Source organism: Phallusia mammillata, chromosome 1, assembly GCF_965637545.1.
Source record: "Phallusia mammillata chromosome 1, kaPhaMamm4.hap1.1, whole genome shotgun sequence".
Lineage (NCBI taxonomy): Eukaryota > Metazoa > Chordata > Ascidiacea > Phlebobranchia > Ascidiidae > Phallusia > Phallusia mammillata.
This window is the reverse complement of record NC_137252.1, coordinates 20540838-20557595: the sequence shown is the minus strand read 5'-3', so window position 1 is coordinate 20557595 and position 16758 is coordinate 20540838. Positions and strand designations below refer to the sequence as shown.

The window sequence follows — 16758 nt, the reverse complement described above, 5'->3', positions numbered from 1 at the left end:
TGATGGATTTGGATAAAACTTTTGCAGATAGTAGATATAATAATAAAGATTTTGCCATTTTTAATGTCCTTAAATAGGGTGGTCCAAGACCAAGAGAATGAAGGGTCATATTAGGGTTTGGTAAATACTTGGCTGGCCGCAAAGAAGAAACTCTTAAAAGACTGAATTTGCTGTTCTAATTGACTTTATATATGTTTTGAAACCAAAATAATATTACCACAAAGCACATTTGCTAGCACTGGGTTACAAAAGTTTCTGCAGAATCTGGCGTTTGCAACAATAGGAAAAAAAATCAACCCATTTTTGTTGTCACAAAGAGTGCAACCACTCTTATAGCCTCACAAAAGATGCATATTGACCAACTATTTGATGATGCGCAAATGTTTTTGGTCTGTGGCTTCTGCAACTTATTTGAGGATTATATGCAAAAAGTGTTGGCAGGCTGCACAAAAGCTACTGGCGGGCTGTATGTGGTGCCAGGGTTTGGACCACCCTGTCCTAAAATGTAAAATTTAGTGACAAAAATACTGTAAAATCTCCCCTTGCATGGCATGATGATCCATTACATTTGCGAAAATGTTCCTGCGTCGACGAACTAATCATTTTTTGCGATTGAGTTGAAACTGAAACTGCTACTTACAGAAAGTTGGTGTACTTTTTAAGATAAAAAAATTAACGAGCGATGTCAAGAGCATGTTTGAATGAAAAGGGAACAAACCTATTGTGCCGGAAAACAGTTACGGCTGCAAAAACAAATGATATGAAAAAATTGAAATTAAAAAATGATACTTGTATGACTACCTTGGCCACAACCAACAGTTCCATGGAACTACAGGCATTGGTAAAGAAAGTAGAGAATATTAAAAAGACGTTCTAAGCTAGACGTCTGGATTTTTAAAAAACTTTTAATTATATTCACTAGAGTCTAGAAACAGCATTTATTAGGCACTTATTGGCCAGCAACAAAAAATGTATTTTAAACATCCTTAGTTTTGGTAGACAATTGAAGTTATCTGTTTTGTTCCAGATTTATCTAGATACCCAGCCATATATCAGTCCTTTCACGAAGCAATGAAGCTAATGCCAAGTGTGGACGGAGGTAAATTTCATAAAACCAAATATAAGTTACCAATGTATTAAATTCTATGGTCACAATGGATAAATAAATTCTATGGTCATTTTATAACAATAATTTGAAAAAAATTGAATCCAGAAAACTGTCATTAAAAGCTCTGTTTTTTGTATGTTTGCTAAACAATATCTCTTTTCCTACAGATAAATCCAGTTATTGTCCCATGGTTCAACAGTATAATGCATGTGTGCTTTTTTCCCCAGTACCTCCCTTTTTCCACGATTCTACTGCAATATCCGATCTTGAATTTATAATTTCAAATTTAAGTCCATTTGTGTGCAAAATGCAGAGAGATCCAGAAAAGGGCATTGGTAAGTCTGGTTTTAGTTTTATTGATAAACAAATGATGTTCAATGTAGTATTGATAAAAATATTTTATTTTAAATGTTTCAAGGGACATTTGTTGGTGTTCTCAGTGGATTGGTTGGAAGTATGATTGGCGATATGATTGGGAAGAAAAACCTTGTTAATCCAGGTGTGATATATTTTACTTGTAATTGCTAAAAACCTGCCCAATGTTTAAAAACGACTATCAAAGTATCGTATACACCTATTAAACCAGTTCGATATATGTATTGAATAAATTTTCATAAACTTACTCTTATACAGCAATTACATCTGACATCTTAAGGGTAGTAACAAAACTAGAGCATGGATCTCAGAGAATCATAAAAAGAGTATATAAATGTACTTCAGGCTAACCATTGCAGTTGCTGTGCCATTTCGAACCCTTTCCATAAAGACGCCACATTCATTTCTAGCTATCACTTCCATGAAACCAATGTATTATGTTAACCCGATGTCAACATGTTGAGTTTTTCTTTATTATGTTAACCCGATGTCAACATGTTTGAGTTATTAAGATGCATTTTTTTTGTCCAAAATCAATATTCCTTTTTTAACTTTTTTTAAAAACATGGTAAAATAATTTTGTGGTGCCAAATAATCAGTGGCATTACTTTTTTGCTTATGGGTAAACAAGAAAAGGAACAAGAACACATACAGTTTCGTTACACCCATTTTTTTGCATAGACGGCCAATCGATAAGACTTAAGTTGCATGCTTTTGATGTAGTTTTCAATTTCCACTACTAATTTTAACTTTGAGCCAAGTATATTGTACAGACGAATCCGGTTAATCGCATAATCCGCTTAATTGCATCACAATTAAAAATCCCAAACCGTCGCCCATCGTTTGTTAAGAAAATCGTCCGGTTAATTGCATAAACCGGATATTCGCATCGATTTTCAATGAAATATGCGATTAAACGGATTGATGATCTCTATGTGAAAGTCGAACAGACCAAGTTTTTCAAATAAAAAACACTGATATGATAGTAAAATCCTCCGGAGGTAATGTACGCGAAAAAGACGTGGATGCATGTTTGCATTCTACACCAAATAACGCATCTATTTTCAACGTTAAATGACACGTCTCGATCCATAAAATATTGACATGTCTTGACCATAAAATATTTTTGAAAAGTTATTAGGAGATTAAATCGGCGTTCAGTTTACTGCTGTGCGATAATTAGGAGTCTTTATCTCAAAGCCGTGCACATTGATCCTTGTTTGTTGGCTTATCTAAGTTCAAGGTGTTAGAATTACGAAACTGGTGTTCCGGCAAAGACGCTGATTGTACTTTGTTAGTGCGAAGTGCGAAATGCACCAAAGTCGTAGTATTAAACTGTATTGAAATTTGAACAATGTGAAATGTAAAAACAAATGGTTAAAAATGTTTTCTGTTATATTGTTCATGACTTGCCAAAACACGTATTGGTTGTAAAAGTGTTAGATCGCAAGTAATCACACTATGTTGTTTAGATTCACGTAATTGGTAACATGCCAATGGTTGCCATATTTTGTCTTCTGTCCATGACCTTGCGCAACTTATCAGGTGGATCACCTATTAAGACCTATTAAGAGGCATTTATTCCTCTAGTATTTGTTGCTGGTTTAAATTTTTGAAGCAACGATCACCTGTTGATCATGTGACAGTCACGCTAATCTTGCAGCTGCAGTTTTGCTGCGTAAGCTAGAAAGTAGCGCTGCAATCTGAGTCTTTAAAGGTTTTGCTAAAATCAATTATTGTTTTTGTCATTTGGATTATGGGTTATAATAGAAACTGATGCAGCTTGCCCTTGCGCTGTAGAATGTGCCGAAGTTGTAAGTTTGACCAGGTTTAGTCGTGTGCTTTCGGGTTTGTGCTTGCTCACAAATATGCACCTAGTACTTTGCCGCTTAACGCGTTGGTTTGAACTAGAAACGAAATAGGTCAGAAACATCAGGCCATTTTATGTGTATATTAAGCGAAAGCCCTAGCACATTTACAAGGGAAACTACTCAAAACAAGACTAAAACAAATTTAAATGTTAGACTAAAACAAATTTAAAAAAATTAAATGTAGCGCAATATTTATCTTAACTGAATAAAATAAACCTAATGCATAGTTAAGATTTGGCTTCACTTTACATTAATTGACAGACAAACAAAAGTCATTGGAGTTTGGGTTTGTAAATTGCGAATTAATTTGTAAAAAGTGTAACCAACAAGCCATGTTTTGCCACATTGACTGATTTAAATCTCCGTTGTATAAATTTTTCCCAAATTGACACATTATGTTTGCTTCCAAAACATGCTTTACCTGGCATGTGCTGAGAAAAACATAATGTTGCAAGCTTTGTAACACAATTGCATTTTTGTAACATCACAATCAAAGTTCTATGTGTCATTGTTTCGTAACATAGACAAAAACTTGTCAAATCAGGTCACATTTACTGCCAAATCGAATTGTATTCGAATCTATTTAGCGAAAATATGTGGTAACATATTCTCGACTACTCCTAGTCTGGATATAATCGACAATTTGAATTGTATTCATAAAAATGTAGTCATGTATTCGATTTTTCGAATCTTACGTTGCCAAAAGCTCACAACAATTCGAATTGTATTCTTAAAAATGTACAAATGACGAATACGAATTGCCCCATGTCTGGTGGAGACCGATGAGTTTCTGCTTGCAAAAACCAAAAAAGTGTATAAAAAAGTTAGCTATTATGAGACCCATTATAAAATAAAAGGGTGATTAAAGTTTTCTAAAAGGCCATGTGCAAGGGCAATGTATGCTAGACCAGGGCTTCCCAAACTGGGGGTCGCGACCCCGGAAGGGGTCGCTTAACAGACTTGAGGGGTCGCAGAGAGCTGTACCAATTTTGCAGAAAGTACTCCATACACTGGCGTAGAGTACGAGGGTGCCGCACGCCCCCGGCCTTGACCTTTGTATAACGTCACAATGGCATTTATATTCAAGTTACGTCGGTTTTAAAACGTTTCCAGCGACGCACAAACGCGCTTGTAGTGACGCCATTGATCGAACAAACGTCCGTTGAAACGCAACAATTGCAATTGTTTTGAAATACACAGGCATTTTAATGTAACGCAAAGATGACATATAGAGTTATATATACTAACGTTTAAGTATTGTGTGGCGCAATAACTTTCCCTAATAAAAGTAGGTATTAAATTTACGATTTCTAAGCAGTGTGTAATGCCCGTTTGCAAAGCACTGCAACGGCCTAAACTTGGTCCAAGGTGATCTCAGTTTAGGCGTCAACAATACATGATTTGAAACTTGAATTGCTATTACTTTATTTTCCGCCCTAACAAATTACTTAAAACCTAAATCGTTGTGAAACTTGCCGACTCGGTAAATCGTCCTTTACGAACGTGCGTATGTTCTCGACGCACAGCAAACGTTCAAACCACACGAAGGAATTGTGACAAGTGCCTATTTGCGAAACAATCTGTCAGAAACTAAGGCTAAAGCACGTAAAAGTTATCGGTGTTTGAACATGTAAAGTATACTACAGGCCAGCAGACCCTTAATCCGGCACTGGGTAGGTTGTTTTTAGTTTTCGCTCGAATTCGGCGTTTCAATAAATACAACAAACGTTTTTTTTTCGCACTGTTTATCATATTATCCGTGAAGGGTCGCGAAAAATGTAAAGAGATTAAAAGGGGTCGCGATCAAAAAAGTTTGGGAAGCGCTGTGCTAGACTACCCTTCTAGTTTATATCTCTATTTAAATAGAATCATTAATAATAAACAATAACATTAAACATACTATAACATTCAAGTATTTAAATAAACAAAGTCAATGTAACAACAATGTAACTGAGCAAAGTAAAAGAGGCGAAAATGTATAAGGATGAATGATGTTTTAAAACTGGAAATAATAAACATAAGTCTTCATCTACCAAGCAACGAGCTGGGAGATTCTAGTTTATAGTATATATTGCATACTAAAAGAGAGGTCAACCAAGTTGCCACATTTTTTAGTGAAGATGTTTTAATCAACTGAATACTATTTATGGGTCCCCTTCCCTCCCCTGCATCTTGATTTCACTCAGTTTTTTTTTTCTTTTTTCCACCTTTAAGTTTGTCCATGCACTTTTGGCATGAAATCTTTGGTGAATTTGGATGAAACTTTCACAAATGGTAGATATAGTTATGCAGATCTGCTTTGTTTGACGTGATAAGCCCAGTATTTACCCCGCTAGCCCCCAAAGTGTAAAACGTTTTTGTATGTTGCTGCACACCACAAATCAAAGATTTCTGTGCTGGAATGGTATAATAAAGGCAATAGAACATATGCTACTTATGTTTGTGCATAACTTGGTGGGCATTTTTGCACATGCTAGTTAGAGGAGTGGTAACAGCCTTATGACGTCAGAAGCGTTGACAAATGTTGCTTAGAGCACCTCTAGTGGTCAGAATTTTAAACATTGTTTGATTTGGATAAAATTTTACATGACTGTTGATTGGGTCATCGTGATTTCATATTTCATACTTTTGGGTGTTGAACCCCATCAGTTACCCCACTAACCCCTAAACTGGGTCAGTTTTTTAAACTGTGTCGGAATTAGATGAAATTTGGACAGCTTGTAGAATTTGTCATTTATAGGTGTCAATTGTTGTGTTCAACCCTGTAGCCCCAATATTTACCCCTCTAGCGCCCTAAAAAGGGTGAATTTTTTAAACATTGTCGGAATAGGATGAAATTTGGACAGCTTATAGAGTGTGCTACTAATAGTTGTTGTTTGTTATGTTCAACGCTGTCCCCCCACATTTATCCCACTAGCCCCCAAATTGGGTCACTTTTTTAAACAATGTCAGAATTGCGTAAAATTTAGATAACTTGTAGAGTGTGCCATGTATAGGTGTAGAATGTTGTGTTTTACCCTGTTGTCCCAACATTTACCCCACAAGCCCACCAAAATGGTTCAATTTTTTAAACAATGTTTAAATTACATGAAATTTGGACAGCATGTAGAGTGTGTCATTTATAGGTGTAGAATGTTGTGTTTTACCCTGTTGCCCCAATATTTACTCCACTAGCCCCCCAAAATGGTTCAATTTTTTAAACAATGACTGAATAAATGAAATTTGGACAGCTTGTAGAGTGTACCATTTATAGGTGTTGATTGTTGTGTTCAACCCTGTAGCTCTATCATTTACTCGACTAGCCTCCTACCTTCATGTTTGATTCGCCATTAATAGGTGCGGATTATTGTGTTTTAGCCTATTTTCTCACTATTTAGCACTTTTTTTGAGATATACAGACGAATCCGGTTAATCGCATCATCGATTTGCCAAGGGCATTTGATGCGATAAACCGGATTATGCGATAATCCGGTTGCTATGTAAACAATACATGCCGTTAACGTAAGTGCTCATTTTTGCTCACCCAGCTAAAACAAAGTTAAAACAAAGTTGCAGTAACGCTCAACTATGACAACGGAGCAGTAGTTTCTCTCTTTTGTTGCCGAGAATTGAAAAAAGTACTCTCAAGTCAAAACTAGATTTATTACTCTCAGTGCAATACATGACATCATGCTTCCTAACTGTCGTGGCTATGGTGCAATCGCTCAAGTGTGTTGAAGAAACAGTAGAAACGCACACACACTCTTTAATTGTCGGACACGCCACATTTCGCTTGATTTGTGCTTTCTCTTGTATTCAGGTTGATTTGAAAATATGTGTATCGCATCGTAGCCAAGGGGCCCAACATTTAAATTTGGGAACTTGCCTATGACGACCGTTTATGACGTTTTAGTCTTGTTTTGGGTAGTTTCCCTTATAAATGTGGTAGACCTCTCACTTAATATACACATAAAATGGTCTGTTGTTTCTGACCTATTTTGTTTTCTAGTTCAAACCAACGCGTTAAGCGGTAAAGTGCTAGCTGCATATTTGTAAGCAAGCCCAAATCCAAAAGTACACGACTAAAAACTGGTTAAACTTACAACTTCGGCACATTCTACAGCCAAGGGCGCTAAAAGAATAATTGATTTCAGCAAACCTTTAAGACTCAGATTGTGGCGCTACTTTCTAGCATACTCCGCAAAACTGCAACTGCAACTGCAAGATTGGCGTGACTGTCATGTGATCAACGTGTAATCGTTGCTTCAAAAATTTAAACCAGCAACAAATACTAGAGGAATAAATGGCTTTCTTAATTGGTGATCTACCTGATATGTTGCGCAAGGTCACGAATGGAAGACATAAAAAATGACAATCATTGGCACATTACCAATTACGTGAACCTAAACAATTAGTGTGATTACTTGCGATCTAACATTTTTTACAACCATTACGTGTTTGGCGGGTCATGAACAATATAACAGAAAACATTTTTAACCATTTGTTTCACATTTAACATTGTTCAAATTTCAATACAGTTTAATGCTTATAATTTGGTGCAGATCGCATTTAGTAAGAAATTACAATCAGCGTCTTTGCTGGAACACCAGTTTCGTAATTTTAACACGTTGAACTCTTCATTTAAACACTTGTTATAACACTATTGGTGATTAGATAAGCCAACAAAATAAAGATGCACGGCTTTGAGATAATGACTCCTACTGATCGCACCGCAGTAAACTGAACGCCGATTTAATCAATTTAATCTCCTAATAACTTTTCAAAAATATTTTATGGCCGAGACGTGTCATTTTCAACGTTAAAATTAGATGCGTTATTTGGTGTATAATGCAAACATGCATCTACGTCTTTTCGCGTACATTACCTCCAGGGGATTTTACTACTATAACGTCGTTGTTTGTTCGAAAAACTCGGTCTGTTCGACTTTCACATAGAGATCATCGATCCGGTTAATCGCATATTTCGTTGAAAATCGCTGCGAATATCCGGTTTATGCAATAAACCGATATGCGATTAACCAGACGATTTTCTTAACAAACGATGAGAGACGGTTTGGGATTTTTAATTGTGATGCAATTAAACGGATTATGCAATTAACCGGTATGCGAATAACCGGATTCGTCTGTACCATAAAATAAAAAACTTTCAAAAATGTATTAATCTAATGAGTTTAAATAGTTTGTGTGTACTTATATCCTTATAGCATATTTATTGATGTGCAGTACAGATCACTGTGTTTGACCTTACAATACCAAACTTTCTCATTGTTATCTCTTGAAATGCATTATTTACAACTTTGCATGTGTGGGGGACCCATGAGTTTCTGCTTGCAGAAACAACCAAGGTTATAAAAGACAGTGGATGCTATGGGGCCCAATATAAAATAAGTGTAGGAAATATATTAATGTTTCAAAATAGGTTATACTGTATATGCAAGAGAAATATGTGCTAAGCCACCCTTCTAGTTTTTTTAAATACCCGATTTGGTTGGTTTTATTTTCTACATAAAAATTTCAAAATTTAATAAGTTACTTGTCCAGAACACACACAATGTTTAAAGGGAAATCAGTGACATGTGTTTGAGGACAGGCTACAAATGTACATGCATTACATCAAATTCTGATACTTGCTTTGAAGTAATAGCATCGTCTCTTATTTCATTGTATATATCTTTTTTGTGGTCATATTTTGGTAGAATGTCTACAATGCATGCTTTGGGCAAGAATTTGAGAAGCCACAGGGGTTTGTAAGAGCTTCTAAAGCTGTGCAGCTGTTTTTCGATTCTGATTGTTTCAGTACAATTGTATGTCCTTTTTGTGTATGCTAATTTACCATAGTTTCACACAAGGTTTAAAAATAATTGTATTGTGACCATTAATTCTGTACAAATCAAGATGCATTTTATATATATATATATAAGCTATTGCTGCTAGGCATAATATCAAGTTTATAGAGCTCTTCTGGCAAATGTATTTTTATTCCGATGTTTCAAAGTCCTATATAGGTCCCCTTCATCAGGGTAAATAACACTGAATGCGACTAGTACAGTGCACGATAAACAAAGGAAATAAGAATGAAATGCAAGCACGCAACGACAACACCGCACAATAACGAATGATTGGGCCTCTAATCTTTGGGCAGGTGCCTGTAGCACGCTGAAAGCATCAGTCTGTTTTGATGTTTATTGTGTTGCCCCATTGATGAATATTCCATGACAAGAAATAGTCTTTCCTGTAGTTAGGCTCTGGGGCCACAACAGGAAGAACACAATGAACATCAAAACCGACGTGATGCTTTCCGCGTGCTACAGGCACCTGCTCAAAGATTAGAGGCCCAATCATTCGTTATCATGCAGTGTTTTCGTTGCGTGCTTGCATTTCATCCTTTTTTTGGTTTATCATTCACTGTACTAGTCACATTCAGTGTTTTTTACCTTGATGAAGGCGACTCATATAGGACTTTGAAACATCGGAATAAAAAAACATTTGCCAGAAGAGCTCTATAAACTTGATGTATTTTTTGTGTACTATTTGAACTGTGTCTCATTGTGTAACAATGTAACCAAACTGTTAGCAAGTCAAAATAAATATGCTGCATTTTTGTTCACTCATTTAAACTGTTAGTGGAATAGTAATATTGCTACAACACTTTCTAAAGTTGTCACGGTCTTTTACCCACAACAATGCATTTATTAAAACATTGAGGTTGCTAATTGCACTATTTTGTGGTTTTGCTGAGAAGTTTTTTTTTCAGGTTTTGATGAGGCCAAACCATTGCTTTTAGGATTGGGGAGTGTCGCTGGATCATTAGGTTCTATTACTGGTAAATATTGTTTTACTTTGTTATTGTAATATTCAATGTTTACTGCAATATTAAACAGTTGATCAAATGAAATATTGCACCGTTTTATGATAAGTTAAAAAATAATGTAAAACAACTTTGGGTTATTGTTTTAGGAGTTACAATGCTTGTTTGTGTGCATCAACCAAAAATTTTGGTGTTTAGATCATTATCAAACTTTTTGTTTTCTGCTTGCTATTTTAAGGATTATTTTAGGAAACTTACCTTGTTTTACCTTAGCCGTTATTGCCAAAATGGCTCTAGCACCTGAGTTTTTATTAGTAGAAATTGTAGTTTTTTACTGGTTTCCATTTTGTAAATATTCAACTTTGCGCGATTAAAGCATCGCAAATGAAAGGCTAGTTCCCTGTCTCCCATCTCGCCAAGTTTTAGCTGACTGTGAGTAGGGGTGTTTAAAGTAGAATACCGAATCCTTTGGAATCAAATTCAGTCAGATACGAATCCACTTTCACCATTTATATCTAGTAATTGCAACCATTTCAAATGGGTGCTCTCATAGTGCGTAAAAATGTAAACACATGGATTTATGTTTTACTTTGACGCCCGGTCATTGTACTCATCGCAAAAGGTGACAAAGGACTTGTCCTTTTAAAGTCAGTAGGCACTATAATGCTATAGTGCAGTGTTCCGTAACCTTTTTTCCTGCAAGTCGCACCATGCAAGCTTTCATGAGCTGCATTTTTCTTAAAAAAATTCATGAGCTGCATTTTAAATTTGCTTGGATTCTTTATTAATCTATATCCGAAAAACCTCAAGTGGAACTTGGTTGGATTTTAATCTCAAAGTTCTGATGTTTCTTAGTTCAAGAAATTATTGCCAAATTTGCAGTTTTCGAACCGATTTTGGAACCAATTGCACTGTTCCGTGTCAAGTGTGAAAAAGTATTGGTCATATTTCTTCTGACGTGTTGTTTAGCTAAGTCCAATGCCAACTTTTTATTACAATTCCTTTAAAACCATTTTGCTTGTTGGGATATGTCAATATGTTTTCCTTGCTTTTTTGTGTTGAGTTCATTGAAATGTTTAAATATATCAGCCATGTAAGCAATGTTAGATATCCAAAGACCGTTTTCAAGATATTTACACAACTTGGGCTTGTTCTGATTGAGTATAAAACTTTGCACTTCTTGCCGAAGCTCATAAAGCAGGCCTGCACAACTTAAAACAACGCAAGGGCCACAATGGAACACATAAATGTTTCGCGGGCCGCATGCGTATTTTAAATGTTTGTAAAGTAAAATACGTCCCTGTATAAGTCTATAATAACTCTATTGGAGTGTACCACAATACTGTTTTAAAAACTTATCGGTCATGCTGGATATAACTGTTATAACCAAGGCAAAATTTGAAATTTGTTCTGTCTATCTCTTATAGTTATAACAGAGCTGATAATTTCATACGACGTTTTTTTATTAGCTTTCTTTTGTCGCTGACAAACAATATCACATGAATGAAAAAATTTTCTTAAGCATCAACAACAACCCAAAGAACGCAATTTGTAACTAAAATTCAATGAGAGATGTTGCATCTTTTGTTGGCAACAAGTGCGTCGTAATCAGGCACGAGGCTGGAACTTGAATTTTTTAGAATATCCTCCAAATGTCTATCAGCAAGTGAAGATCGCTGTTTGTTTTTATTAAAGTTTAAAACAGAGAAAGTTTGTTCACATATGTAAATGCTGCCAATAAGCTGAACATTTGTTTTGCGAGAGTTACCAAATTTTTAAACTTTTCTTGATGCAAACACTTGTAAAAGTCTTGCAAATTGCTTTCTTCGTGTTTTCTTTTAAGTAAAGATGAAGCCTGCAAATCAATAACCTCCATTTGCAAATGTGAAGGTGCCTCATCCGGATCTATGGAAAACGGGTTTTCAACGATTTAAAGCTGCAGTTTTTCTTCACAGGAATGAGAAAGCCGGTCGTTGAATTCTTTAATAAGGAGTTCGATTTGTTGTATTTAGTTCCTGTGGCCAAATGCCTCTTTTGCGAAATATGCTGCGAACAGGTCGGAAAATGTACCAATATTCCTTTCAAAAGTTGACTTTTGAAAAGTCTCAACTTAGCTTTGAATCCATTTATTGCGACAAGAAATTCGAAAATAAGTACTCCATTTCCTTGAAGCCTAATGTTGAGCTCATTCAAATGTGAAGTAATGTCGCAAAGAAAACACAAATCTTCGTTCCAAGAAGAATCATTGAGCTCGGAAAATCGCTTTTGCGGATCTGTTTTAAGAAAACTTGTTATTTCCTCTTTCAAACCTACGAACCTTTTCAACACTTTTGCTTGGCTTAGCCACCTCACATCTGTATGGTACATCATGTCACCATATTCTGCACCAGCTTCTTCAAGAAACGATTTAAATAGTCGATGCTTCAGTTTTCTGGTTCGGATGTAATTTACAATGGAAACAACAACAGACATTACATGGTCAAATTGCAATACCTTGCTGCATAGCACCTGTTGGTGTATGATGCAATGGTGACAAATTATTTTTCTGCCGATAAATGATTGCAGACAAGCCATTGCTCCATTTTTACACCCACACATAGCAGGAGCACCGTCAGTGCACATTCCAACCAAATTTTTTACATCACTGGATAATTTGGTAGTAATGCAATCAATGATTTCGTTGCAGATATCTTTTCCAGTCCTCCGACCTTTCATAGACTGCATACCAGCAAGCTCCTCAGATATGTTGAAATTGTCATCAATTCCTCTTATAAACACCAAAAGCTGTGCTGTATCAGTACAATCTGTGCTTTCATCCACAGCCAACGAATAGAATGCAAATCCTTTAATTTTTTCATGCAGCTGGTCGGTCAAGTTTTGTGCAATATCTTCAACTCTTCTTTGTACAGTTGATCAAGATAGGCTAATTTTTCGAAATTTATCAAGATTTTTTAGGAAAATCGATGAAACAGCACTCAACATGCCTACTTGCCCGCGCACATAAGATTAGACCAGGCTCTACTATAGATACTAAACGCTATAACCAAGCTTTGCGTGTGAAACAAAGATGGGATTGTTTCGTAATTAATAAAACAATGAATAGAAGTAAGATTACTCATTTAGAAGTCTAATAAGGGAAAATGTTATTATTACACAACATCGAATGCATGGCGGCATAACGTTTTTTGGTTCAATGTAAAGTATTTTAAAATATTCTTGCGGGCCGCACTAAAAGCCTTCGTGGGCCGTATGTTGTGCAGGCATGTCATAAAGTCTTGTAAAACATTTGCCTATTGACAACCATCACACAAAAGTGTGAAATAGCAGTGATTGATGTGCTGATCCCATTTCTTTACAAAACAATAAAAAATGCGTGAATTTAAGGCTCTTGTTTTGATAAAGTTGACACTGATGTATTGGTCCATCGTTTTTGTCAGTTTTTCTGTTTTTTTTTAATCTTTAGAGCAGGGGTCCAAAAAATTTTTTACGATTTGGTAGCGCGTAGAAAATTTTAGTAGCACATATGTTTTGTGTAAGTGTCTTTCTCTACCTAATGCACAACCATTTACTAATAGCCATGTCGCAGGTTCCTGTTTTACAAATGTTGCTTTAGTCTGATATTAGTTGCAGAAATATCAGACTAAAGCATGTTGTACTGGTTTAAAAATGTATTGGTGTTTGTTCCGATGTCACCTCACCTAATTATCGGATGAGTAGCGATGCCACACATAGCACCAGGTAATACAGTATTATCGGGCTAACCCTAAATACAACAACATGTGTTGATTTGTGTATACGACGCATCATACGAAAATTGGGAATTATGACCTCAGCTTATTTTTTGGGAAAACATTTTTGCCAAAATATTGCGTCGCTACAAATCTAATAGCTACAAACCTGTTGTAATTGTTTGTGCGACGTGAGTGACGTCATGTCAATTCATGATTGCACTTTTTACACAGTTACCGTAGCATCGCGATAGTGCTTCAAAAAATATGTGACTAACGTAAATCGGCTTGAACCAAGCGTGTTTTCGTGAAAACAATATTGGTAGATCGTTGCCTAATCTTTACTTTTTCCGCTAGTTGTGCCAACTGCATCATTACTTTATTATTATTCTGAGAAAATTATTCAAAAAATATAGACCACCTATAATTGTGGCTACAAATTGCGGTCGCGCATGCACGTTTATTGGTCGCGCGGCCACATTTTTGCACCCCTGCTTTAGAGTGTATGCAGCAATGCATAATTTTAATGTTTGGATTTAGATATTTAGGCAATACAGTAAAGCCTTTCTCATTGCCAATGCTGAGGCACCATTCCAAGAAATGTCGTGCTGGCTTTAATAAAGATTCGCCAATAGTATGCGTATTTTCTGACATGCTATGAACTTTGCGACTTTATAACTAGCTTCTAACGCTGTTTCAGAGACAGTGAATGACGTCTTTATAGGGTGTTTTTGCTATTTATTTTGACTGAAAATTCGCTGATAGAATTCTTTATTCTTGTTGGCATAATCAGAGTGCTTTGTTTTTAAATGGCAAAGAAGTTTGCTTGGTTTATCAACTGCTCATTACAAAGGTTTTGGAGCCTCTTCGTTATCACACCACCAAAATTCATAGTGACTATAATCTTCACTATATTTTCTTTTCAAAATTTTCTGTGTTTTTGCAATGCCGATTGTGCGAATTACATTGTTCGTTGCTCTTGCCCTATTCAAGAATTTATCCATTATTTGGTTATTTAAAGATATTCTTTTGGCTTATCGGTTGTGGAGAACTGATATAACGCTATATTTGACAAAGTCTGTAAGGGGACATGAAGAGGACACATATTGATTTTACTAGAATTTTTTTACCCCCAAAGTTTGTCCGACTCGTTTTGCTTTAAATGTTTAATGGATTTGGATGAAATTTACACAGATGGTAGACGTAGTTATGTAGATGTGCATCCCACTTTGTTTGTGTTAATAACCCCAGTATTTATCTCGCTAGCCCCCTAAAATGTTTTTTTTCCCAAAGTTTGTCCGACTCGTTTTGCTTTAAATGTTTGATGGATTTGGCTGACTGAAACTTACACAGATGGAAGATATAGTTATGTAGATGTGCATCCCACTTTGTTTGTGTTGATAACCCCAGTATTTACCCCACTAGCCCCCTAAAATGGGTGAGTTTTTAAACATATTTGGAATTGGCTGAAATTTGGATAGCTTGTACAGCAGGGGTCCCAAACAAGTGGCCCGCGGGCCGCATGCGGCCCTACAAGGGTTTTTGTGCGGCCCACGAAGAAACTTTTGGAAGTTATGTGTTTTACTCAGGTGAAATACCCTGACAAACCAGTGAGTTTGCATGATATAATTCTCTGATAGTGGTATTTGCAAAGTTTAAATGGCATGATCAAATTAGTCCATCTTTAGAATCAGCAATTGCGATTGTTGCGTCATTTGTTTATCACTGTATACCATTGTTTCCACACAAAGCAATAAAGCGGAGTTGGCTCTTTCACTTTGCTACACTGTATATTTGTTTGTTATTTATTACTATATTGATTTTTGATTAAGATATTGGGATTAATGAACATTTCCTTTTTTAATCACGCAATATGTTTGTTGTCATGTTACGCATTGTCACAAATGTTTCGATAGTGCAGCCCTCGACTTACTTAAAAGTTAGTTTTTGGCCCTCAAAGTTGTTTCAGTTTGAGACCCCTGTTGTAGAAAATGTCATTTATAGGTGTCCATTGTTGTGTTTAACCCTGTAGTCCAAACATTTACCCCACTAGCCCCCAAAGTATAAAATGTATTTGTATGTTACTGGGCTCCACAAACAAAAGATTTCTGTGGTCAGTAGTGAAATTTAGACAGTTTACAGAACACGCTTTTTCAAGCTCAACAGTTTTCGACAGTTTTCAAATTAAATTAAATTTGGACAGCTTGCATATTTAGCCATTCATAGGCTCTAAAAGTTGTTTTTAGAACATTGCAATGGTCTTGTGATTTGTGATTTGTCTACATCAGTGTTTCTTAACCTTTTTAGCGCTCGTACCCTTTGAGCTTTCAAGAAATTTTCTCGTAACCCATGATCAAAATGGCCGACGGAAGTAAATAAAATTGTAAATTGTACAGGAATTAAACTCAGTGTATTTATAACTTATGTGTTGAATGCAGGCATTAAAACAGTCTTGCAAGTTCATCAATACCAACAATCAGTCACCAACAAACTTCTTTCTCTTTCACATACCGCACAAACACTAATAACTGAATACAGCAACTGACGTCTGTTAGCTCATCCATCTGTAGGCTGCACTATGACATCATATTACAAAACCAACTCGTTCTAGACATATAACAAAGTAACTTATTACGCTTTCTTCACAAATATGCCTAAATAGCGTGGGCCTATAATTTCACACTGCATGTCGTACCCCCTGCTTTGGTGCTTCGTACCCCCAAGGTGTACATGTACCCCTGGTTAAGAACCCCTGATCTACATTCTGTACATTTCGCTGATTTTGTATGTTTGCCAATTGCTGTTTGCCTTGTAAAGACTTTTTTATTGATTCAACTGCTTCCTTGATTCAACTGTAAATATTTAATAA

At 35.9% G+C, this 16758-nt stretch overlaps 1 protein-coding gene across 1 annotated transcript in view; it reads left to right on the top strand.

The window, feature by feature from the left end:
• The window catches only part of LOC145208887 (uncharacterized), a 73099-nt gene that overhangs the window by 1389 nt on the left and 54952 nt on the right, over positions 1 to 16758 (top strand). Inside the window, exons 4-7 of the mRNA XM_080079135.1 lie at positions 1028 to 1099; positions 1336 to 1443; positions 1527 to 1607; positions 10108 to 10176. Coding sequence (XP_079935261.1) covers positions 1028 to 1099; positions 1336 to 1443; positions 1527 to 1607; positions 10108 to 10176 — 330 coding nt within the window. The remainder of the gene's footprint in view (positions 1 to 1027; positions 1100 to 1335; positions 1444 to 1526; positions 1608 to 10107; positions 10177 to 16758) is intronic.